Source organism: Somniosus microcephalus, chromosome 11 (assembly GCF_052327205.1).
Source record: "Somniosus microcephalus isolate GS21.2 chromosome 11, FLI_Smic_1.0, whole genome shotgun sequence".
Lineage (NCBI taxonomy): Eukaryota > Metazoa > Chordata > Chondrichthyes > Squaliformes > Somniosidae > Somniosus > Somniosus microcephalus.
This window is the reverse complement of record NC_140997.1, coordinates 18,675,920-18,701,204: the sequence shown is the minus strand read 5'-3', so window position 1 is coordinate 18,701,204 and position 25,285 is coordinate 18,675,920. Positions and strand designations below refer to the sequence as shown.

The 25,285-nt window shown below is 45.2% G+C and overlaps 2 protein-coding genes across 3 annotated transcripts in view; one reads left to right on the top strand and one right to left on the bottom strand.

Moving 5' to 3' along the window:
• The window catches only part of chlsn (cholesin), a 437,761-nt gene that overhangs the window by 40,610 nt on the left and 371,866 nt on the right, over positions 1–25,285 (top strand). The window lies entirely within an intron of this gene.
• Positions 17,319–25,285, bottom strand: part of gper1 (G protein-coupled estrogen receptor 1) — an 80,407-nt gene continuing 72,440 nt past the window's right edge. For both annotated transcript variants that reach the window (XM_086000266.1, XM_086000265.1), the window contains exon 2: positions 17,319–23,325. In XM_086000266.1, the coding sequence (XP_085856392.1) occupies positions 21,536–22,600 (1,065 nt within the window). In that variant the 5' untranslated portion in view covers positions 22,601–23,325 and the 3' untranslated portion in view covers positions 17,319–21,535. The remainder of the gene's footprint in view (positions 23,326–25,285) is intronic.

Below are 25,285 nucleotides of genomic sequence, written 5' to 3'. Positions count from 1 at the left end.
GCTTGATTTACACCCCGCTCCACCCACCCACCCCCCCCCCCCCCACCCCCACTGGATTCTCCGCTCCAATTGAGCGTAAAATTGAACGGGGTGTGAATCGGGCATCCGACTCGAACGCATCACGTTCACGCCGGGCGTGACAAGTTAAAATTGGGACTTTCAAAGACTTTTAATTAACATTATGCTCCCTGAAGCTGGGATGGTTTTTTGTTAACACTTTTTTTTCATATTAAAAAATAAAACTGGAAGGGTAGCCTGGCCAACCATCTGTCAATCTTGGGGCAGCTTTAGTCTAGTTTCCAGTAAGCATGAATTCACAACAGAAAGCTGAGAACCACTGGGACCAAAGTGGAAAATCCTGGTGAGAATAGAAATGTCACAGTTGCTGTCATGAGGCTCTGATGGTGGCCCGCTATTGTGGAAGTGTTTTGAGGGGGTTGGCCTTGAACTAATCCCATGTTACACCTGGCGGTTCTTGATGCTAACCCTGAATGCAGCGATGTGCCATTGCTCAGTCTCTAGCTTGACGTTCCATCCAAAATTCTCTCACAGGCCAAGAGGGGAAAATAAACTCCAAAATTATAATCGGCACTTTTCACACACGTAATGTATTTTTGATGTGTTCTTACTATCTGACCTTCTGTGAAACTGCTGACATCTCACCTATTCCAAACGGAAAGAATTCAGTGACGTGCTGGGTTGATAGAAACTTTAAATCAGAGGTCTCACAGATGTTTAATTCATACAGCTATATAAATTTCGGTGTAACAGGAGACAGTTTGGCCTGTCGTGCCAATACTAGCTCCACATTGGAGCAACTTGATCTCCATTCCCTTCATTCCTTTTTCAAATGTGTAGTTGATTCCTGTTTAAATATTATGATTAACTCTGCTTCAATAGCCACTCATAATGCATTTATTCTAATAACTCAGAGAAAACATTCATTTCCACCCCCTCAAATGTTTTCAATCCTCATCCTAAATTTATGACCCCACACTGCTGAAGGTACAGCATCATACAAGGAGATATCAGTCGGGGAAATGCAGCTACTCCATTTGATTTAATCCCTGTATGAAACCGTAAATTCCCAACCAGACTCCTCCTATTCTTGTCCTCTGAAGCTACTCTACAGGATTCTCGCCTGAACTTGAAGCTGGGTTTTCTGTGTGGCAGGTGTAATTGTCGAGCGAACTCTGAAAGAAACCTTTTTATAGCCCCGTTGGTTTAGCAACCAGTCTTGTTTACTGCAGAGTGGCAAGAGACCTACATGCCCCGACGAGGAACATTAATAACACTCAAGTGTATTGAAAACTCTTTGAAAATGGATTATTTGTGTAATAAAGACTACAGACTTCCCAGGGTGAGGCTTTACAGCTGGGAAAACATTTATTCTTTCATGGCCTTCTTTTCCCAGGCTGGAATCTTCCATGTCCCGCAGTTGGGTACATACTGTATTGATGCTCATATAAGCTGCACTCTTTTTTTCTCTTTTGAATAAAATAATGACACTGAATTCTGGGTGCGGCCTATACACAGGGACTCCACTTCTGGCCGTTTCGAGGGGCTCTCTGACTGACCGTACTGGGACGTCTATGTAGCGACATCAGTGATGTAAGAAAACTACTAGGCACTTGGTCTAAGCGTGAAACAAAGCTTTAATCAACTGTTTTACAACATGGAGGCCTAGTTGTGTCCTTCACTAGTTCCTGTTAAAGAATGTCCCGCGCAAGCTGGGCCCGTGCCCGAGTATTTATACTCTCCCTGGACAGCGCCACCAGCAGGTCACCCAGTATTACTTCATAAGTCATTTCCACATGAATGATAAGATTCATGTCACATTGCCTGCCCAAACAGTATTATTTCATAAGTCTTTCTTTCATGAATGACTGATTCATGTCAATCGGCACATGACTGATGTGGGTAGAGCTTGAGGTGGACAATGTGACACAAAGAAAGAAAGACTTGCATTTCTATAGCGCCTTTCATGACCACTGGACGTCTCAAAGCGCTTTACAGTTACTGAAGTACTTTGTGCAGTCTAGTCACTGTTGTAATGTGGGAAACGCGGTAGCCAATTTGCGCACAGCAAGCTCCCACAAACAGCAATGTGATAATGACCAGATAATCTGTTTTTGTTATGTTGATTGAAGGATTAATATTGGCCCAGGACACCGGGGAGAACTCCCCTGCCCTTCTTTGAAATAGTGCCATGGGATCTTTTACATCCACCTGAGAGAGCAGACGGGGCCTCCATTTAAGGTCTCATCAGAAAGACGGCACCTCCGACAGTGTGGCACTCCCTCAGTACTGCATTGGGAGTGTCGGCCTGGATTTTTGTGCTCCAGTCTCTGGAGTGGGACTTGAACCCACAACCTTCTGACTCCGAGGCGAGGGTGCTGCCCACTGAGCCAGAGCTGACACTAATAATACCCACACGCAAATACCAGTAAGAAACAGTTACAGTGTAAAATCCATGTTCACGTAACAGCAACAACCAGGTCATTACCGGTTAACATTAAAACAAGTGTCTGGACATGTTTACTGGCGCCGGTTGTGGTATTTCTAGGAAGAGAGGAAAAGTCCCGACCGTGTCACTTGCGAGCGACAAGCTTCAAGTCGGAACTTTTTGTAACCAAATGAAAGCAGTTGTGCTGCTCAACGTGAATTTGTCCTGCAACCCCAGGGCTATCCATCTCCGCCCCCAAAGCCCCGTTGACTCGCCCTCCTGCAGTAGACACCAAATTCAAACCGCACACAGGGCCCTAAGGAAGGGCCCATACCCGAAACACCTTGTCCTCTCCACAGGTGCTGCCTGACCTGCGGAGTGTTTTCAGCATTTTCTGTTTGTGTTTCAGATTTCCCGAGTGTGAGAGTGTGTTCTGACTCAAACTAAAATGATTAACTGGGTGGCATAGTAATAAAAATTAAATTCATATTAGAATTACTCGTAAAATTCTGTGGTAATACAATGTGAAGACTGGATTAGAAAGATTGAAAGGCTTGCATTTATATAGCGCCATTCACAACCTCGGGACGCCCCAAAACGTTTTACAACCAATGAAGTACTTTTGGCGTGTAGTCACTGTTGTAATGTAGGCAACGCTCATCGCCCCACTGTTGGCGGCCGTGCCTTCAGCTGCTTAGGCCCTAAGCTCTGGAATTCCCTCCCTGAGCCTCTCCACCTCTCTACCTCTCTCCATTAGACGCTCCTTAAAACTTTGACCAAGCTTTTGGTCACCTGTCCTAATACCTCCTTATGTGGCTCGGTGTGAATTTTGTTTGATAATCGCTCCTGTGAAGCGCCTTGGGACATTTTACTACATTAAAGGTGCTATATAAATGCAAGTAGTTGTTGTTGTTGTCCGGACTTGCCAGATTGGTAGCCTGGAAAACCCACTGAAAGCCCACTAACACTTTTACATTTGGCTTGTAGTTGACTCCACAAAACCCATGCGGCTTTGGTGATGTAGTTTAACATTCGCTTGGCTTTGTTACGTGCATTGACACTGGTTGGACATGTTGAGCGTCGAGTCAACTAAGACTCCAAGGTCTCTCGTTCAGCTTCATCCTTAGCTGGAATGAATTCTGATGAAGGTTTGTTTATTATTTTTATTTTTTTATAGCCTTTCTTTGCTCTTACCCTCGATTCCGCCAGGAACCGAACCAAACCGAGAAATTCTCTCGGCTCTAGACTCCACTTTCTTTCATCCTTATTCTCCGTCCTGTTCATCCCTTTTCGGTTTCTCGGCTCTTCTGCTCTGCTGGGGTGTTCATGCCGAATGCAACGGATGTTGCTGGATTTGGAGGCCGAGGGTTATGCGGGCTTTCAATGGTGAAGATTTGACCCGTGGAAAGGGAAAACAGATGCAGTAAACAGTTGACAGACCATTAGATCGGTTTCATGTCAACGCTAACCTAGTCTGCAGATCTCTGTCAAGCCGTTTCTTCACGAAATACAGAGTAGAGCAATACAAAGGCAAATTGTTGTAGTTTTTAGCGTGGAGCTTGTAACTGATACAATTATTATTTCAAAACAGTTGAGTAGCTAAGAGATCAACATCAAAATGGCCCAAGCCTTCATTTATGTGAGTACTGTGCTGTACTAGAAAGGCAAGGGTGTGCAGTGTAACAGTGCAATGGCTGCGATTCCAGGTTTGACTTTTCACAGCTGAGTTGCAGAAGATTGCGGCTATCCATCAGAATGGAGCTAATGAAAGCGATGACTCTCTTCAGAAGCATCATCGTGAGCACACCAATCTCGGTAGTTCCGCTGCACTTTCTGGGAAATCTACTGTAAATAATGCGTGCGTTATCAATAAGGAGTGATTACTGATGAGTAATATTACCTGTTCAGCGCCACCCTATGCTTGCTTTGCTGTCTCTAATTTATTTTATTGCTGTAACATTAATTTGCCTTGTATATCTTTAGAAGTAGTTGCTAGGCTGTGTCCCTGAACAACCAGGGTGTTTTTTTATTCTCTTTCCCTTCGCTTTCTTCCTTCTGTCTTCCCTGTAGCCAAGCACTTTGCTTCTTCAGAGCTGCTTTGCCCCTATCACAGCTGTATGGGTAATGGTGAGTGTGAATCCACGCTGCAACGGCTGGATGTTTTAATAGATAATGACGTGCCTGTGTCTCCTTATTAAAACAACTTTACAGTTGACCAGCCTCAACAACTTGCATTTATATAGCGCCTTGAACATAGTAAATATTTATCCCTCAATCAGCATAACAAAAACAGAGTACAGGAAACTTTCGATTTACCGGCACCTAAATAACCGGAAATCTCGGTTAACCGGCAAAATTCAGGAGTAGGTTCAGGTAAGTTTTACTTCATATTACTTGCCTTCCTCGATCTGTTGCTGTGCAATTGGGTGTGGTTGCAGCTGTTGCTAAGCTACAGAGACGCTTGGAACTTGTGGCCGTTGTTCTGCACCTGTTGCTAAGCAACAGGGTTTGTTGCTTTATACGGCGTTCTCAGCTCTCCGTATCTTTTACTATAGCTCTCGGTTATCCGGAATTTTTGATGAACCGGCACCACGTCGGTCCCGTCGGTGCCGGATTTAAAAAAAGTTTCCTGTATCTGGTCATTCTCACATTGCTGTTTGTGGGAGCTTGCTGTGCGCAAATTGGCTGCCGCATTTCCCACATCACAACAGTGACTACTCTCCAAAAAAGTACTTCATTGGCTGTAAAGCGCTTTGAGACGTCCGGTGGTTGTGAAAGGCGCTATATAAATGCAAGTCTTTTAAAACTTCACAGGAGTGTTATCGAACAAAATTTGGCACCGAGCCACAAAGAGATATTAGGGCAGGTGACCAAAAGCTTGGTCAAAGACGGGGGTTTTAAGGAGCGTCTTAAAGGAGGAGCGAGAGGCTGAGCGGTTTAGCGAGGGAATTCCAGAGGTTAGGGCTGAGGCAGCTGAAGGCACGGCCGCCAAAGAAAATCGGGGGATGCACAGAAGACCAGCACAGAGCATCGCTTTCGATACGTTTAGCTTTATAGAATTTTCGAGATATCCTGATGACCACAGCACTCCACTGTTATGAATATAGCGTTGAGTGTTCTGTGTTGGACCATTCTGTAATGACAGGTTCCATTACAGCAGAATGGAATACAAGTGGCATGGAGGAATAGCCTGTGGGATATTCTTTTAATAGTTGAAATGCTAAAAAAATGTAACTGCACTCGATTCCGATGGTAGTATTTCTCCCCGTCCCTTCGTTCGTTAGCTTTTAATGGATAGAATTGTGTTTTTTGGCCCATGTTTCCTGTATGCAGTGACTCATACTGGTGTATAATTCCATTGTACATGTGGCTCTTGGGTATTGTAACCCAAGCACACACCCTTCAGGACTGTGTGCCCTGGACATTGAGTGGCAGAAGGCTTTTTTTAATAACCATGCGGGCATCCTGTTTTCCCCTGACGAGCACACGTGTGCTTTCTTACCAAGAGAGTCGAGCTCCCCGGGGTGTAATCGGGCTCCTTCAAAGGGGCAGTATGTAGACAGGGAAAAGAAGTCGGCGGGGGGGGGGGGGCAAGGATGGAGTTTTGGGCACACTTGATGGGACCATGCAGGGGCAGGAGGAGAACCCATTGCAGGAGGTGGTGTGGTAGGGTTGGGGCAGGTCGGAGCAGAACCAAGCGGGGCAGTACCACAGAGGGGAGATGGCGGGAGTAGAACGGAGAGATCGAGGAGGGATTGTCCCAGTGGTCGCCACTGGTGTTTTTTGAGCAGGGCAGCCTGGCCAAGTGGAAAACAGAAAGAAGGCATTGGAAGAGGGCTGTTGCAGCTGGTGATGTGTGCACCTTAATGTCAATTTTATACTTTATATGTGCTTGCAAAAATTCATGATTTACACTTAATTGGCCCTGAAAGGCACAAACCTGGGGCACTTTCCTGGAGAGAAATACAGTACAGTACTATGATGTTAATGTTCACTTGGCTTGATGCAGTGTACTGATCCAGCAGTGCAATGTTGTGATATCCCAGTAAATGTGTTCAGCACCTGTGAGAAATACATTGCCATTGCTGGCCCAGTGATGTGATCACCCTGTCCAGCCTTATCGAGCTGCTCTTTCTCACTTTGTTGTTTACACTGATAGAAGATTCGTATCTGTTGTCTAAAATGGAAATGTGCTCCCAGGTTGGTTGAAGCCAGCTAGATCTCCGACTTGGCAGTAGCTTTCATTTCCAAGCAGCTAATGAGAAAAGCACTGTGTATTTAAATAGATTACTCCATTTATGTTAGCGATGATAATTCACTTCCTCATTCAGAACCCTGCTGCCTTCATATTTACCATAAGAACATCTAATCAAAAGCAAATGATGCTCTGAGCTATCTTCTGGACTCCGAATTGAATTATTCAGTAATCGTCTGGTTTATCGAACACTTGGTTGTGATGTACATTGATGAACAGCAAGGGGCAAAGAGGCAGCATTTTTTTTTTGTAACGTGCAAAGAATCTAGCATGAAGAGCAGAATTGTGACCTTTTCCCGCCCGTGTCTCTATCTCTTGAAAATGCTTTGCACCAGAGAACAGATTTTTTCAGTCATTGAGGAACCGGCATTGAGAGACGGCCTACAGTTAGAAGCTAAGTGTTAAATTATAAGCACAGGAACTGGCAACCAAACGGAGAGGATATGCCTGCACTGCTAGTCACAGTTCCAGAATGCACCAAGTATGGCATAAGGGAGATATTGTATAGAGATCTGAAAGGAAAAAGAAAGTACAGCGCCTTTCATGACCTCTGGCCGTCCCAAAGCGCTTTATAGTCAATGAAGTAAATACTGTGGCAACAAGAGTAGGTCAGAGGCTGGGTATTCTGCGGCGAGTGTCTCACCTCCTGACTCCCCAAAGCCTTTCCACCATCTACAAGGCACAAGTCAGGAGTGTGATGGAATACTCTCCACTTGCCTGGATGAGTGCAGCTCCAACAACACTCAAGAAGCTCGACACCATCCAGGACAAAGTAGCCCGCTTGATTGGCACCCCATCCACCATCTTAAACATTCACTCCCTCCACCATCGGTGTACCGTGGCTGCAGTGTATACTGTCTACAAGATGCACTGCAGCATCTGGCCGAGGCTTCTTCAGCAGCACCTCCCAAACCCGCGACCTCTTCCACCTAGAAGGACAAGGGCAGCAGGCACGTGGGAACACCACCACCTCCAAGTTCCCCTCCAAGTCACACACCATCCTGACTTGGAAGTATATCGCTAATCCTTCGTCGCTGGGTCAAAATCCTGGAACTCCCTACCTAACAGCACTGTGGGAGTACCTTCACCACACGGACTGCAGCGGTTCAAGAAGGCCACCTTCTCAAGGGCAATTAGGGATGGGCAATAAATGCTGGCCTTGCCAGCGACGCCCAGATCCCATAAACGAATTTTAAAAACTGTACTTTTGAAGTGTAGTCACTGTTGTAATGTAGGGAAACGCGGCAACCAATTTGTGAACAGCAAGCTCCCACAAACAGCAATGTGAGAATGACAAGATACTCTTGTTTTGGTGATGTTGGTTGACGGATAAATATTAGCCAGAACACCAGGGATAACTCATCTGCTCTTCTTCGGATCTTTTGCGTCCACCTGAGAGAGCACATCATCGGTTTGACGTCTCATCCGAAAGAAGGCACCTCCAACAGTGCAGCACTCCCTCAGTACTGGAGTGTCAGCCTAGATTTTGTGCTCGAGTCTCTGGAGTGGGACTTGAGCCCACAGCCTTCTGCCTCAGAGGCGAGAGTGCTACCAGTAAGCCAAGGCTCACATCTGCCCTCATAGCCGCAAAATAGAAACAAATGGAATGGAATGTGGAGAAATGTGAAGTTATCCACTTTGGTAGGAAAAATAGAAAAGCAGAGTATTTTTTAAATGGTGAGAGATTGGGAAATGTTGGTGTTCAGAGGGACCTGGGTGTCCTTCTGCACAAATCACTGAAAGTTAACATGCAGGTACAGCAAGCAATTAGGAAAGCAAATGATATGTTGGCCTTTATTACAAGAGGATTTGAGTAGAAGATTAAAGACATCTTACTGCAATTATATAGGGCCCTGGTGAGACCACACCTGGAGTATTGTGGACAGTTTTGGTCTCCTTACCTAAGGAAGGATATACTTGCCATAGAGGGAGTGCAGCGAAGGTTCACCAGACTGGGATGGGGGGATTGTCCTATGAGGAGAGATTGAGTAGACTAGGCCTATATTCTCTGGAATTTAGAAGAATGAGAGGTGATCTCATTGAAACATACAACATTCTTACAGGGCTTGACAGGGTAGATGCAGGGAGGATGTTTCCCCTGGCTGGGGAGTCTAGAACCAGTCTCAGAATAAGGGGTTGGCCATTTAGGACAGAGATGAGGAGAAATTTCTTCACACAGAGGGTGGTGAATCTTTGGAATTCTCTACCCCAGAGGGCTGTGGAGGCTCAGTCGTTGAGTATATTCAAGACAGAGAGCGATAGATTTTTGGATATTAAGGGAATCAAGGGATATGAGGATAGTGCAGGAAAGTGGAGATGAGGTAGAAGATCAGCCATGATCTTATTGAATGGCGGAGCAGGCTCGAAGGGCCAAATGGCCGACTCCTGCTCCTATTTCTTATGTCTTATCCTACAACATTGCATTTTCCTGACTACACTGCTGTAGTAAATGGAAATGTCAGGTCATCTATTTTTTATAGATTATTATGAGCGAGATTGGCCGATTTAATGGATTGCAGACAGTTTTGTGCTGCCCATCTTTCTGATGCGACGTGCTCAGGTTGCGTGCCACAATTGGGAAACCGAGCAGGGAGATTTTTGTCCCTCCTTGTTTTTCGGGCCAAAACTGTTCCCTTAACCAACAGCACCGAGGACGGACTTTCTGGTCGGTTGAAATAAAAACAGAAAATGCTGGAAATGCTCAGCAGGTCAGACAGCATCTGTGGGGAGAGAAAGAGAGTCAACGATGACCTTTCGTCAGGAAAAAGTTAGAGATGTAACAGATTTTAAGTAACGGCAGGGAAAGTGGGGGGGGGGAGGGGAGGAAAGAACATAAGGCAAGGTCTGTGATTGGGTGGAAGGCAGGAGAGATTAAATGAGAAAATATGTGATCGGCAGCAATTTCATAAATATCCATTTCTGGTCATTTGTTTGTTTGCTGTTTGTGGGATCTTGCTGTGTGCAATCAGCTCCCACATTTGCCTGCACCACAGTGACTTTTCTTCAGAAAGCACTTCAGTGGTTGTAAAGCACTCGGCGAGGCCCTGAAGATGTGATAAGTTGCTATATAAATACATGCTTGCCCCTTTCTCTCTTTCTCCGTTTCTTCCCCCCCCCCCCCCCCCCCCCCATTCACGCTCTCTCTCTCTGTCTTGCTGGATTGAGGACTGACCAAAATCGTACTTCAGTAGTTTAATAAATATCCATTTTTTTTCTCCCCCTGAAGCTAGCTAAACGAAAGTCAATATGAAGGGAATAAAAGTGCATTTTTCTCTGACTCAAATTTTGATTCATGCTGCTGCCATATGGCAGATTCTGTGTTTAGAATATATATCGCAGAGAGTAATGAAGTACTTCTACAGTGGAAATAAATTCTAATGAACATGACATTTTTTTTTTTAGCCGTGCCAACTGTGCCTCGCTGCTTTTTACAAAAATGTGTCAATGATGGCGAGACACCTCTTTTGTTAGAACAATGTTAGCGATAACTCATTCTCTCCCGCATTTAATCAGCACAAGAACCATTTGTTGGCTTGTAGACGCTGCAGAGGCTGAGGTTGTGGTTTTTTGTCTCTTGTTTGCTTTCCAGCTAGCGAGTCTTTCATGCGCAGGAGTGCTGACTTTTAAAGCCCCGATAGGATGGCAAGGTATCAACTGCGCTGCTGTCAACAGAGTGGAAGGGGTAGCTCTACTGACGGGCAGAATGTCAACATGCTAATAACTGGACCTCGCTGGTACACTTCCAGACTTTCCTCGCCTGCTTTGTTGCAAGTAAAAGGGAGAAGATCCTGAGATCGGTTTCTTTGCCAGATTTCTGTTTTTAATGTATGATGTGCTGAATTGCAGCAAATATCTGTTTTAACAAAACACTCCTTGAGAAAATATAGAGGAAGAGCCACCCAGCTGTTTAAAATGCCACACAGATTGTACTGGGTCACCAATCCTGTAGTCTGTTTTCCGAGTCCGTGCAAAATTTTAAGAACATAAGAAATAGGAGCAGGAGTAGGCCATAAGGCCCCTCGAGCCTGCTCCACCATTCAATAAGATCACGGCTGATCTTCGACCTCATCTCAACTTTCCCGCCCGATCCCCATATCCCTTGACTCCCCTCGAGTCCAAAAATCTAATCTATCTCAGCCTTCAATATAACGATTCAGCATCCACAGCCCTCTGGGGTAGAGAATTCCAAAGATTCACCACCCTCTGAGTGAAGGAATTCCTCCTCATCTCAGTCTTAAATGGCTGACCCCTTATTCTGAGATAACAACAGAAAATGCTGGAAAAACTCAGCAGCCCCCTAGTTCTAGACTCTCCAGCCAGGGGAAACAACCTCTCGATATCTACCCTGTCAATCCCCTTCAGAATCTTATATGTTTCAATGAGATCACCTCTCATTCTTCTAAACTCCAGAGAGTATAGGCCCAATCTACTCGATCTCTCCTCATAAAACAACCCTCGTACCTAAAAACATAGTATTTACAGCACAGAAACAGGCCATTCGGCCCAACTGGTCTATGCCGGTGTTTATGCTTCACTCGAGCCTCCAGACAACTTACTTCACTCACCCTATCAACATCTTTAAATCTTCTAATCTGTTTGTCCCTATGCCAGTTTGCGCGTGGCTCGGGTAACAATCCAGAGATTATTACCTGTGAGTTTCTGCCTTTTAATTTCAACCATAGCTCCTCAAACTCCCACAGCAGAACCTCATTCCTAGTTCCACCTATGTCGTTGGTTCCTACATGGACCACAACAACTGGTTACTCCCACTCTAAGTTCTTCTCCAGTGGCGAGGAACTATCCTTAATCCTGGCACTAGGCAGGCAACACAACCTTCGGAACACCCGTCGCGGCTGCAGAGAACAGTATCTGTCCCCCAACTATACTGTCCCCTACCACTACCACATCCCTTTTCACCCACCCCACTTGAATGACCTCCCGTACCATGGTGCCGTGGCCAGTTTGCTCATTGTTGTCATAAAATAAAATATCTATATCCTTACTCCATGTCCTAATTTTTGGTCAAACCTTTCTGTAAACATTCATCATTGTAAACTGTTACACCAATCTTTCCCATTCAATTTTGCTATGTCAACTGTCACAATGCAGTTGCAGGTTCTGGCCACCAGGTGGTTCTGTGGAGTGAGTTTCTGAAGCCATTCTCCCAATTATTTCATCATCTTGAAAATAAATACATTTATATTCATTTGCTAACCGTGGGCAATGTTGCAGGCAATTTACCAATTTGATAAAAATGAGGAGGAGAGAGGTTGTAAGCGGGAAGCTTCGATCCTGTGTTTGCCCCTCCTGCACGTGTGCTTTCACGCAACACAAAGCATCTACTCTTAGCGGAAAAGTTCAGTTGATTAGAGGGCGCTAACGGGGCGCAAAGCAACCAGCGCCCGAGCGCAGCAATGTTTGCGCCGCTCGCAAAATTGACCTGACATTTTGCAGCGGCACTAAACACTACAGCCATGATCTCCTGCGGCCGCAGATCGTGACGTCAGTTGAGCGTGCAACGGCCCAGTAGCACCCCGGGCCGGATATTGAGTCGCGCCCCCTGCCTTAGCGCCTGCCGCTAGGAACGACAGGTAGAGGGGAACGTTTTCAAGTCGGGAAGGGGCTGGGGAAGCACATTTTAAAGGCGGGCATTTCCTGACTTTTCTTGCTGGCAAAATTTTGGGTTTTAACGTTGTCCTAAGGAGTTTTGGCCCTCAGCACCACTTTTGAGGTTCCTAAGTGCCGAGCTCTTTCCCTGGGCCTATCCATTAGTGCTTCCATTACAATTGCTTTAGAGGTCTCTCCAGGCCGAGATTCAAGGCTGCAATCAGCAGGGTGTGGCTGGCCAGCAAGATGGCCCCTCCCCTTTAAGAACTGGACGGCGCCAGACTGTCTGGCTTCCATGGTAACTGGCATCGCCCGAGCTTCGGTAGCGTTCTGAGGTAGCGCCTCGCTCCTTGACGTTTGCGCCTTAAGAGAGGTGTGCAGTGCCTGATTTAACGCTCAAATTACTTCCCGGATGATAGAGGCGAATTTTGCAGTCGGAGGCGATAATTAGTGCCAGGCGCTAAACCTTGCGCCCGGCCGATATTAGCGCCCCAAAGTGGGCGATACCGAATATCTCCCCCTTATTGTTTTAACTTGAAACATAATTTTTTTTTCTTTAAAGGGATAAAGCCATTTGAAGCTCCCTTAGCAATTCTTAGTGTTTATTGAGAAACTTTTAGCAGAGTTCTAGCTTGTGGAGTTCTTGATTCTTAAAAAAAGTATAAAACTTTGACCTATTCAGTTTGTTACAGAATGCTTGACGGCCAGGTACGGAGCAGTGTAGCGGCATGTAAAATAAATTAAAAGAAATATATATACTGTTTGTACCTAAAATGTAGTTTCCCACCATCTTCAAGACGAACCATTCAAAATTTACTGCACGAGTTATTTTGGAACAGCAGGGGATTATTTTATGTTTTTTTTTCAAATTAAACAAATAAGAATAATGTTCGTCCCAACATCTGTGCTAAATTTCCCAGTCGCCAGCTTTGATCTGTGCCCCTTTGTTCCAGTGTGTTCATGTTGAGGAAAGGCTGTGTGTGTTTTTGTGGTTTTTGGAAGTTTAAAAAACTGTACATCTGTAATGCTGTGACTAGATTGTAATTCACTTCAGTGTATCTGGTAATGTAGATGCAAGTTCAGTGTATCCGTGAACTGTGTTGTCAGTTTTTTTAAAAAAGAAAGAGGGTTGCAAAAGCAGTCAGTTGAAAATGACACTTAGAACAGTAATTTTATGTTCAATTTAAAAAAATATATCTACATATACACATTTATAACATAGATCAGCATTAGTCTGTTTAGAACATCAATGGTGTCATTCATACGAGCCCTCAGAAGCTATATAGTGTGCACATTTCTGAAAAACAGGACTCTTGTTAAACTTCTCAATGGACATTGGAGGGGAACATTTCTTTTTCCAAAAGTGATCGAATTCTTGTGGACCTCCCCGGGTCTCCAGGGACTCGAGCACATAAAGCTAGGCAGACCGTCCAGTGCAGTGCTGAGGGAGTGCTGCACTGTCGGAGGTGCCGTCTTTTGGATCAGACGTTAAACCGAGGCCCCGTCTGCTCTCTCAGGTGGGCGTAAAAGATCCCACGGCACTATTTCGAAGAAGAGCAGGGGAGTTATCCCCGGTGTCCTGGGGCCAATATTTATCCCTCGACCAACATAACAAAAATAGATTATCTGGTCATTATCACATTGCTGTTTGTGGGAGCTTGCTGTGTGCAAATTGGCTGCCGCCTTTCCCACGTTACAACAGTGACTGCACTTCAAATAGTACTTCATTGGCTGTAAAGCGCTTTGAGACGTCTGGTGGTCGTGAAAGGTGCTATAGAAATGCAAGTCTTTCTTTCTTTTCCCAGTCATAGTGTGAGGCAAGTGGTTACTTCCCAAGGAACTGGTAGACCTCATTTTCCAGAGGTGGAGGGACCTGGCTGTGGGTAGACTTGTCTGCCACCGAAAACACCAAAGCTGCACTTTTTTTGTTGTTGAAAGTCTCGGGATTAACGAGATCCGCACATCTTTGATGGATTGTCAGTTTTCTGGAAGAGATGGCTTGTACCCTTTTCTCTCGCCTCTGGTTATCCCAAAAACCAGAGACAGGTGTACTAAGATCATGTTGAGAGCTCTTAAGTGGCCTCTTAACGTCACGGCCTTTCATAACAGCATATACATTTCAGTACAGAAGGAGGCTGGCTGGATCACCATGCCAGTGCTCGCTCCACATCAGAGCGAGTGACTCTAATCCCATGTCTCTGCTCTTTCTTCGTACCCTTAGTTATTTAAATGCTTCAAGAAAAATATCAAAGTGCCTTTTAAATGTCATGATCCCTTCAGTAGTCACTTGTAGGAATCCATTCCATAGTTCTCTTAACCTTTTGCACGGAAATATTTCTTCTGACTTTCCTTTAAGCTCCTGGTGCTAAGCCCAAACTTATGCCTTCCTTGTTACTGATTCACTGACCAGTGGCAATAATCTTTTAACTGTTTACCACCTGGCACCCTTTAGAACACTTCTATTAGAATTGTCCCCCCAACCTTCTCTGCTATAGCTATAGTTTTTCAAGTCTTCTCATCGGTATACCTCCTCATCTTTGGTGTTGTGTTAGTGAATCTATGTTTCACCATTTTCATCATGGCTATATTTGGATCCACATAACTGCACATGGTACTCCATCAGTGGTATAACCAATGTCTGGTTAGATTCATTGTCACCTCCTTGCTTTTGTATTCAATACCTTTTCAATGCCAATAAATACACACCAGATTTCCATTTGCCCATATATCTGATGAAAAGTCATCGACCTGAAACGTTAACTCTGTTCCTCTCTCCACAGATGCTGCCTGACCTGCTGAGTATTTCCAGCATTTTCTGTTTTTACTTCAGATTTCCAACATCCGCAGTATTTTGCTTTTGCCCATGTATCTTTCTTTTCACTTCCAGGGTACGGCTGTTCTTGTTTAAAATATAAATGAGAAACAAAACTGCATGTGCTTATTTGAGACTCCGCATTAGTAGGTTACTCGTGGCTTTAAGCTTGACTATGTACAAGTTGAAAAAACGGCCAAAGAAACTTGTTTTGAGGCTATGTTCCCTGCAGTTTTCCCCCTCCGCCCCTCTTCTCCCAGGCCAAGAATCTCCCGTAGGTAAGTGAGAAGGGAGTCGGATTGCCTGCTCCTCAGTTAGTGTTGTTCTGAAGCCGACCGCCTGAGGATTTTTAAGTGTTATGTTGTGACCGCACTCACTTGGATCTTTCTCTCCCTCCCTTACTTGTAGGGAATGCACTTAGTGCTTGTTCCTTTAAGCCGTTCCTTAAAACCCAGGACATTACAGGGAGAATGTGCAAACTCCACACAGACAGTCACCTGAGGTCGGATTTCCTCCGGGTGCTCCGGTTTCCTCCCACAGTCCAAAGATGTGCAGGTTAGGTTGATTGGCTATGATAAAAATTGACCCTTAGTGCTAGGGGGATTAAATACGTGGGGTTACTGGGATATGTGTTGGGGTAGGGATTACGGGGATTGGGTGGGATATGTGTCGGTGCAGGCTTGATGGGCCGAAATGGCCTCGATCTGCACTGTGGGGTTTCTGTGAATTCTGTGAATTTAGGACTGAGATGAGGAGAAATGTCTTCACTCAGAGGGTGGTGAACCTGTGGAATTCTCTACCACAGAAGGCTGTGGAGGCCAAGTCACTGAATATATTTAAGAAGGAGATAGATAGATTTCTAGACACAAAAGGCATCAAGGGGTACGGGGAGAGAGCGGGAATATGGTATTGAGATACAGGATCAGCCATGATCATATTGAATGGCGGAGCAGGCTCGACAGGCCGAATGGCCTACACCTGCTCCTATTTTTTTCCTATGTTTCTACCTCTTTGAGCAAGCTTCTGGCTGCCTGTCCTAATATTTCCATATGTGGCTTGGTGTCAAATTTAATCTGATAACGATCTTGTGAAGCGCCTTGGGACGTTTTACTACGTTAGGGGAAATGTCAACAACTTGCATTTATCCTTTATCGGTTCAGCTAAGATGAGCAGCTCACCAGAGCGGCACGAAAACAGATCTTCTGGCCCATCAAGCGCCGTTTTTCCTCCCTAAGAGCCACAAGTTTAATCCCATTCGCCTGCGTGCTCCCCATCAATATAACTAATGCACAGGGGAATAGCGTAAATAAGGAAAAGCTGGTCCAGTGACAGAAGGGTCGGTAACAAGAGGACACAGATGTAAGGTAATGGGCAAAAGAACCAGAGGTGAGATGCGGAAAGAAAGTAATCAGCGAGCTGTTGTGATCTGGAATGCGCTGCCCGAAAGGGTGGTGGAAGCAGATTCAGCGGTGACTTTCAAAAGTGAATTGGATAAATACTTGCAGGGCCTCTGGGGAAAGAGCAGGGAAGTGGGGCTAATTGGATAGCTCTCTCGAAGGCCAAATGGCCTCCTTTGTGTTGTATCATTCTATACTCTAACAATTCTCTCTTTCAGCCAACTATCTAATTCTTATGGATGTGGCTGCTACAACCTTTTGTGAGAGAGAATTCCACATTCTAAAAATCCTCTGCAAAAAATCTTTCTTTTCCCCCCTCTCCCCTTAATTCTTTTTACGATACTCTTAAGTTTGTTCCTTCTCTTTAATGGCTCGTCGACCATTGGCAGCAATCTACAGGAAACTTTCGATTTACCGGCACCTAAATAACCAGAAATCTCGGTTAACCGGCAAAATTCAGGAGTAGGTTCAGGTAAGTTTTATTACTTGCCTTCCTCCATCTGTTGCTGTGCAAGGGTGTGGCTGCAGCTGTTGCTAAGCTACAGAGACTCTTGGAACTTTTGGCCATTGTTCTGAACCTGTTGCTAAGCAACAAGGTTTGTTGCTTTATACGGAGCTCTCAGCTCTCCGTATCTTTTGCTATAGCTTTCGGTTATCCGGAATTTTTGATGAACCGGCACCACATCGGTCCCGGATTTAAAAAAAGTTTCCTGTAGTCACTTTATCGGTCGGTATTCATAATCTTGACCTCTTACCAGGTCGCCCCCACCACCACCACCCTCCCCCGACCCTTCTGTGCTGTAGCGAAGAAAGCCCCTCGCTCCTCAAACAAAAAAACAGAAAATGCCGGAGAAGCGCAGCAGGTAAATCGACATCTGTGCAAAGAACTTTGCAGATGTTACCCTTCATCAGAAGTGGAAAAGCAAAAAAGAGAGCGAGCATTTAAACAGGGCCAGAACTAAACAAAAAAGAGGAACCACGCACACATGAGAGAGGAGGAAGTATTAGTGGAGATGGTCTATATACGTCACACGATGGGAAGAAGTGTGAAAGAAACAAAGAGCAGGTGAAATAGCTGAGGCAGTGAAGGTCACTGGACCTGAAGTGGAAACTGGAGAAGCTGGTAAAACAGGATGCTTGTCCTTCGTCAGAACACTGGCTGCTAAAGGAGCCTGCACCACTGGTGCGGGAAACCGAGTCAACGTTTTGGGTCGAAACCCTACCCGAAACGTTAACTCTGTTTCTCTCTCCACGGGTGTTGCCTGGCCTGCTGAGCTTTTCCAGCGTTTTCTGTTGTTGTTTCGGATTTCCAGCATCCGCAGTATTTTGCTATCGTCCACTGGTGCGGGCTTGCTTCTCTCCTTCTCGGGCTTTTGGACTCTAGGTATTTCTTCATTAACTTGCCGGTGTTCTCTTTACAGTTGCTGATTGACCTTCAGTGCTTTTCCAGCCTTTCCTCTTGTTTCAGCATTTTTGCAGTGTTTTGGTACCTAACCCCCCCGAAGCCTTTATTTTGTTCAACACTGGCAATGTCTTAGTGAGTCCACACTGCACCGTTTATGTCCTTGCTACATTACAACAGTGACTCCGCTCAAAAAGTACTTCATTGGCTGTAAAGCTCTTTGGGACGTCCTGAGGTCGTGAAAGGCGCTATATGAATGCACGTCAAAAGGTTGTGGGTTCAAGGTCCACTCCAGGGACTTGTGCACGAAATCTAGGGAGAAACTATTTCCGCTGGTTGGGAATTCTAGGACTGGGGGGGCATAGTCTAAAAATTAGAGCCAGACCTTTCAGGAGTGAAATTAAGAAACACTTCTACACACAAAGGTTGGTAGATGTTTGGAACTCTCTTCCGCAAACGGCAATTGATGCTGGATCAATTAATTTTAAATCGGAGATTGATAGATTTTTGTTAACCAAAGGTATTAAGGGATATGGGGCCAAAGGCGGGTATATGGAGTTAGGTCGCAGATCAGTCATGATCTCATGGAATGGCGGAGCAGGCTCGAGGGGCTAAATGACCTCCTCCTGTCCCTATGTTCATATGACACTCCAATACAGTACTGAGGGAGTGCTGCACTGTCTGAGGTGCCATCTTTATGAGACTTTAAACCGAGGCCCCGTCTGCCCTCTCTTTGGCTGTTACCCCTGCCTGACCGAGATTGGCTAACTCAGCATGGAGTGGGAATCAGACTTGGCATCTTGCTGGTCTCATTTACTCGCTGTGTAAACTCACAGAGCCTCAGGGCTTGCAACATAGACTGCTGCCAAAATCTCTTCAAACTGACACAGACATGTGCAACATTTTTCCTTTCAAAATTGCATCATCTGCAAATGTTGAAATTCTTGTAATTTGGACGATCTAGTTGCTTTGTCACTTGAAAATATAATTTTTATATTGAAAAGGAGAAATTTGCAAGGCTCTGGGCCGAAACCAAGGGAATGGGACTAATTTGACGGCGATGGGCTGAATGATTCTGTGTCACTTTTCTTGTTGTGAATCTTTTGGAATTCTCTACCCCAGAGAGCTGTGGCTGCTCAGCCGTTGACAGAGATCGGTAACTATTGGGATACTAAGAGAATCAAACGATTTGGGGATAGTGCGGGAAGGTGGAGTTGAGGTAGTTGAGCCATGGTCTTACTGAATGGCGGAGCAGGCTCGAAGGTCTGAATGGCCTACTCCAGCTCCTATTATGTTCTTATGTCACAGTGATGCTGTTATATAGCGTGCTGTGACTCTGTCTGTCTGTGTTTCTCTCATAACTATATACGGACATTTCACCTTGTAGCGTCGCAAAATGTACTCTATCTGCACACAAACTTGCTGTAATTCGTAACATAAGGAAAAAATGCGACTCATTACGAGGATAAAGAACAGGTACAGTTGATATTCTATCCATGTTCCTTTACTATCTTGGTATCAGAACAAACTTTATTTTTTTTTCAAAAAATAACAGTGTTGCAATGTAAACTGCATGACGTCTCGTTTTAATTTTGCTTAACATTATTTCAATCCCTACTCGTAATATTCTGCCTCCGGTTCCTTGTTCAGGCTGTCGTTCCCCCACGGTCATTGCAAGTGTAAATAGGAGCTAAGGGTGTCATTGTGGCTCTGTGACAGCACTCTCACCTAATGAGTCCGAAGGTCGTGGGTTCAGGTCCCACTCCAGAGACTTGATCTCCAGAGACAGTGTCCAGGCTGGCACTGAGGGAGTGCTGCACTGTCGGAGGTGCCGTCTTGCGGATGAGACGTTAAACTGAGGCCCCGTCTGTCCTCTCAGGTGGACGTAAAAGATCCCATGGCACTATTTCGAAGAAGAGCAGGGGAGTTCTCCCCGGTGTCCTGGCCAATATTTATTCCCCAACCAACATCACCAAAACCCATTAAAACAAAAGCAAAATACTGCGGATGCTGGAAATCTGAAATAAAAACAGAAAATGCTGGAAACACTCAGCAGGTCAGGCAGCATAACGTTTCAGGTCGATGACCTTTCATTTTCTGTGTTTATTTCACTAAAACAGATGATCTGGTTGCTGATTGTGGGAGCTTGCTGTGCCCAAATTGGCTGCCGCGTTTCTCTACATTACAACAGTGACTACACTTCAAAAGTAATTCATTGGCTGTAAAGCACTTTACGGCGTCCTGAGGTCGTGAAAGGCGCTATATAAATACATGTCTCTCTCTCCTCTCTGTCTGTCTCTCTCTCTCTCTTTTCTCTCTCTCCTCTGTCTCTCTGTCTCTTTTCTCTCTGTCTGTCTCTCTCTCTCTCTCTCTCTCTCTCTCTCTCTCTCTCTGTCCCTCTCTTGCTCTCTTTCTCGTTCTCGCTCTCTCGTTCTCTTTCTTTCCCTCTCCCTCCCTCTCTCTTTCCCTCAATCTCTCTCTCTTCCCTCTCCTCTCTCTTTCTCTCTCTCTCTCTCTCTCTTGTGCTCTCTCTCCCTCTCTTTCTCCTTTTTCCTGCTCTTTTTCCCGCTCTCTTTTTCCCGCTCTCTCTTTCCTACGCTCTCTTTTTCCCGTGCTCCCTCTCCTCTCTCTCTCTCTCTCTCTCTCTCTCCCTCTCTCCCTCTCCCTCTCCCTCTCCCTCCCTCTCTCTATCTCTCCCTCTTTAACCCTTGTTGTTCTCTAATTGCTGCAACCACCTATATTTTGAGCACCCTGGTTTTCTTTGCCTCTACCCTGCCTGGGAGGTTATTCCAAAATTGAATTCTCTGAGTAATTTAGTTCTCCCTGATAATTTGTTATAAATTTTATCTTCAGTCATTTCCATCCATGAACTCTGCGTCCATTTCTTCTGGTTTATTTTTCTGGTTTATTTTGAAGTGATATTATGCTGGCGTTTGTATGACTGCAGGCCGCTGTCAAACTGGAGCATCTCACCTTGACACTTACATGACGAATTGATAAGGCAATTGATTTATCACTCGCACACGGACAGTTTCACTGCCTCCAGCATTTTCGGTGCCAAGCTTTGGTGCCCAGTCAGCAAGTTAGAAACTTGCAGGAAGCAAAACACCATACGACCAACCTTTGTTTATATCTTGGTAATTTAAATTTAAATTTATGCTTTTAAATTAAGGTAGAATTATATTACAAAACATTTAGAATTGAATAAAACTTTAGAGTCCAGCACCCTTTTCATTTTTCTTCCTATTTGGGTAAGGATTTATTTTATGGACTTTAATATCTTTATTAAATATAATTATGCATTAAAGTACAAGCCTCAAATAAGTCACATTAAACAAGTGCTAGTTGATGGTTTCCGTGTCATTAAACAGCATGGTGCGACTGGTACAGCAAGAGGTTGCTGCCATCTACATCCCAAACTTGTTAGACTGCTAAAGAAGTTGGTCATTGTGAAGTTGATTCTCATTATTGTGCTTAGGCCAACTCGCCTTGAAATTGACGATCCTTGAAATATTGCTTTCAACCCACTGATCAAATTGCGAATCGTAACCAAAGAAGGCCAAAATGCGATTTGGGGCCTCGTCTCAATTGCCTGTGCTTATAGAGATTTCATCTGCTACGCAAAAGATTCCTCTGCGGCTACAGGAATGTTCCAGTTCAAAGTGTTGTTGCAAAGCCTGTAAACTGTGGACACGCTTGCTTTCCTTTTCATGTACAGACGGAGTTTGTCTCTGAAGGTCTCTCCCAGAAAGCTGTATATAATGGGATTCAGGCAACTGTTGGAAAAAGCAGCCAGGTTAACAATGTGACGCGTGAGTGGATAATAGTGCCCCAGCGATTCCTTGAGGGAAACCGATGAATCCTTTGCGCCTTGTAGGAGCTGAAAGCTGATGAAGACATTTTCAGGCAACCAACAGATGAAGAAAACCAGAACAACCACAACAATCATGCGAAGGGCCTTCTGCCGCCTCTGCCAAAGGCGGTTGTGCTTTTGCGCGTTTGTGAGAATCCGTACAATCAACGAGTAGCAGAGCCCAATGATGAAGAACGGGACGACAAACCCAAGAGTGACTTCTAGCCACTGGATCTCCATAACATCTGCAAAGCAGAAGTGAACTTCCCCCGTGTGGTGGGCCTGGACCACGGCAAAGGGTATTAACACAGCCAGGATGGATGTCAACCAGATCAGGCCACAGCTCCATTTTGCATGCTGCAGAGTTCGGAGTGTGTTGGACTTCATGGATTGCGCCAGGGCAAGGTACCGGTCAAAGCTCATCCACGTGAGAAAGAAGATGCTGCTGTACATGTTGACCTGCAGGAAGAGAGACATGAAGGTGCACAGAATGGCTATGTCGTAGTACTTGTCACTGAGGTTGAAGACCTCAATGAGGGAATCCACTACGAGGATGAGGTCAGCCACGGCCAGGTTCACAAAATAGAGGTCTGGGATGGTCATTTTCTTGGGATGGTTCAAGTTCACGACCAGGATCAAGCCATTCCCAATGAAGCCTATGGGAAATAGAAAAACTGTGTACAAGCAGGACAGAAAGAGGCTGATATTATAAAAATGACCATCTCTTTGGCTTTCGGTCACATAGCCACAGTATAAGGTCTCATTACAGTAGCTGGACTCATTCAGTTCAGCTTCATTAGAAAATAGTGATGCTAGGCGAGCTTCCATAATCAAAGGGCTACGAATTTTCAAAGGTTATATATTGAATTATTTATAAATAGTGCTCTGTCCGCGGTGCTTTGAGTATTTACATTTGTCTGTATTGATGCATTCATTCAATTTGTCCCAGCGTATCAAAAATGAATCTGCCATTCTTTATAGTAGCGGGCTTTGTCTGTGTTGATGCATTCATTCAATTTGTCCCAGCGTATCCAAAATGAATCTGCCATTCTTTATACAGTAGTAGCGGGCTTATTTGGTGTTTGGAGAATCCAATGGGACGCAAACTGGGTCCCTGCAGTTGCATTGTGGTTCTGGTCAGCAAGTATGGCGTTGCTCATCTCCAGTTCAAAATGCATCGCCCTGGCCTTCATTCAGATGCATTTGGCGGTTTGTCGGTGCATGTTGTGGGAGGTTGGCAAGCTAGCCCTGTGTGCTCGTTAGTGTGGCTGTTGCTTTTCTGCCCTCACCGCAGTTCTCGATGGCCTCGGCCAAGTTGGGAAAATTGGGCCAGGCACTCGCAGGTGCCCGTGGCGTTCAGGTCCCGACAGCAGGCGTTTAGTGTTTTGGTTAAGCATGCGCGATGGTGGCCGCCTCTCTCTTACTTGGTGGCTTCCCAAGAAAAGCTGCTGGAACGAGCTGAAGCCTTTTCCCTCTCGCGCGTTGAATTGGCTGTCAGTTGTTAACTGGCTATAAAATCCGGCTATAACGGGCACAGTGTCCAAGTGAGCATCCTGCAGTTAATGGAAAGGGGTGGGGCCAGGTGTGGGGGGGGGGGGTGGTGCGGAGGGGTAGGAGGAGAAAAGTCAATAATGAATCAAGACATCCTGTACGCACAACAGCAGAATGCCCCATCGAAATAAACTATTTCAATTTGCAGTTGAAAACCTTTTTCTAATTAATTGTAGATGGGGCATTCATCCAGACACTTGGCAAAAACATTCTGTCCAATTGTATTAGCAAACTTCACGAATGATGATGTACATTTTTTATGTCCTGTACTTTCATGGGAAACAAAAACGTGATGTGTACAACAAAGGAATCTCGAGCGGAGTCTGAACCCAATATTGAAATGTGCTGATGCAACTCCAAGGTTACTAGAATAAAAAATGACAGCACCCACGTCATTCGTATTAAACGGGTCCAGCCAGGGACCGTTATGTAAGGAAAGAATGTTAATCAATGTTTACTGTAAAAGTCAGTTTGATGGAGGGTAACTTTTTCTGTTTAGCACTTAGGTATATAGGTATATAGAAGTCTGTCTGTCTGTCCGTCTGTATGTCTATGTCTGTCTGTATGTCTGTCTGTCCGCTATACACTCAAAAGTTATAGAGCGTACCTACACATATGTTATATCAAAAGAAAGCTGATGATCAGGGGAGTGTCATAGGTGTATTTACTTTTTGGTCAGACAAAAATTGTTCGGACAGTATACAAAAAAGTTCAAAAATCTGCTCGTTAGCGGTTGACCAATCCTACCGCTCATTAGCGTTCAGTGACATGATGGTTGACCAATCCTACAGTTCAGTGACCTGATGGTTGACCAATCGGTGCGTCACGGGCGGGACCTAATCCTGCAGCCTCCCGAAACTTCGCCGCCATTTTTTCCCCTGCTTTTCCTCAACAGCGAGCGGGGCAGCTGCGTTGGCCCGCCGGAGCGGGAGGTGAGTTGGGGTCACTCGGGCCGGGCCTCACAACCGCTCGGCCCGAGACACAGAGCGGGAGAGCGGCAGCGGGCGGCCGTCAACCGCGTGGCCCGAGACACAGAGCGGGGGAGCGGCAGCGGCCGGCTGTCAACCGCGCGGCCCTCTAAACTGCCCTGGCAACGCCGGGCCCCCCCAGCTAGTAGGTGATAATTCAACACTAATGCTGTGTTTGTAACTGTCAGTGCACCACAATTATGTTTGCATTTGTAATTTGGGCTAATTACCCCTTTTTAGCACTGAAGGAGAATTGCGATACAGAGCTAAAAAAATGAGTTTAATATTAGAAAAAAAAACACACCCCGATTTTCAAAAAGCGAATTAATACCCTGAATACTCTCGTGATATTGCTCCACGTGCTGAGTACCATTAGTGCGGGGAGAGACAGATTGTCTTAGCTTTCTGTCACCGTGTAATACGGCGCTGCATTATTCATACAGTGCTTTACATTGAGAAATGTTCATTCCTCGATTTCCCATCTGTTCTACTTTTTTTAGAAACCATCAATGTTCTTCTTTCAGCCGTTGCACGACCAAAGTGACATCATTCTCCATTATAGTGGCATCTCTGGTAAATTTCTACTGGAACTTGGCGTCCGATATAGCACAAAGTTATGACAACACAACTGATGATGTACAGCACTTTATAGCTTAAAAAAGACTGACTAATATATCTTTTAAAAAAAACACGTCTAAGCTTCCTGTCGTAAGCAGTGGCATGTTTAACACAGCAAATGCAAATGGGAAATCAAAGTGCAGAATATGAGAGTTGTCTTTTGTCTTTTTGAAAAACGCTGCACTAGCGCATAGTAATTGCATCACTTGTGAAAGTGTGCCTGGACTCTGGATTCAAGAAGGATTTGCTGCAGGAACTCATGGCCTATATCAACGGGAGAATTTGACAAGTGAGTCTGAGAAGTTGAAGGATTTCCTGTGCAATTAAGACCGTTGTGTATGGTCTGGGCTAGCGGGGGGGATTTCCTCAGGATTAC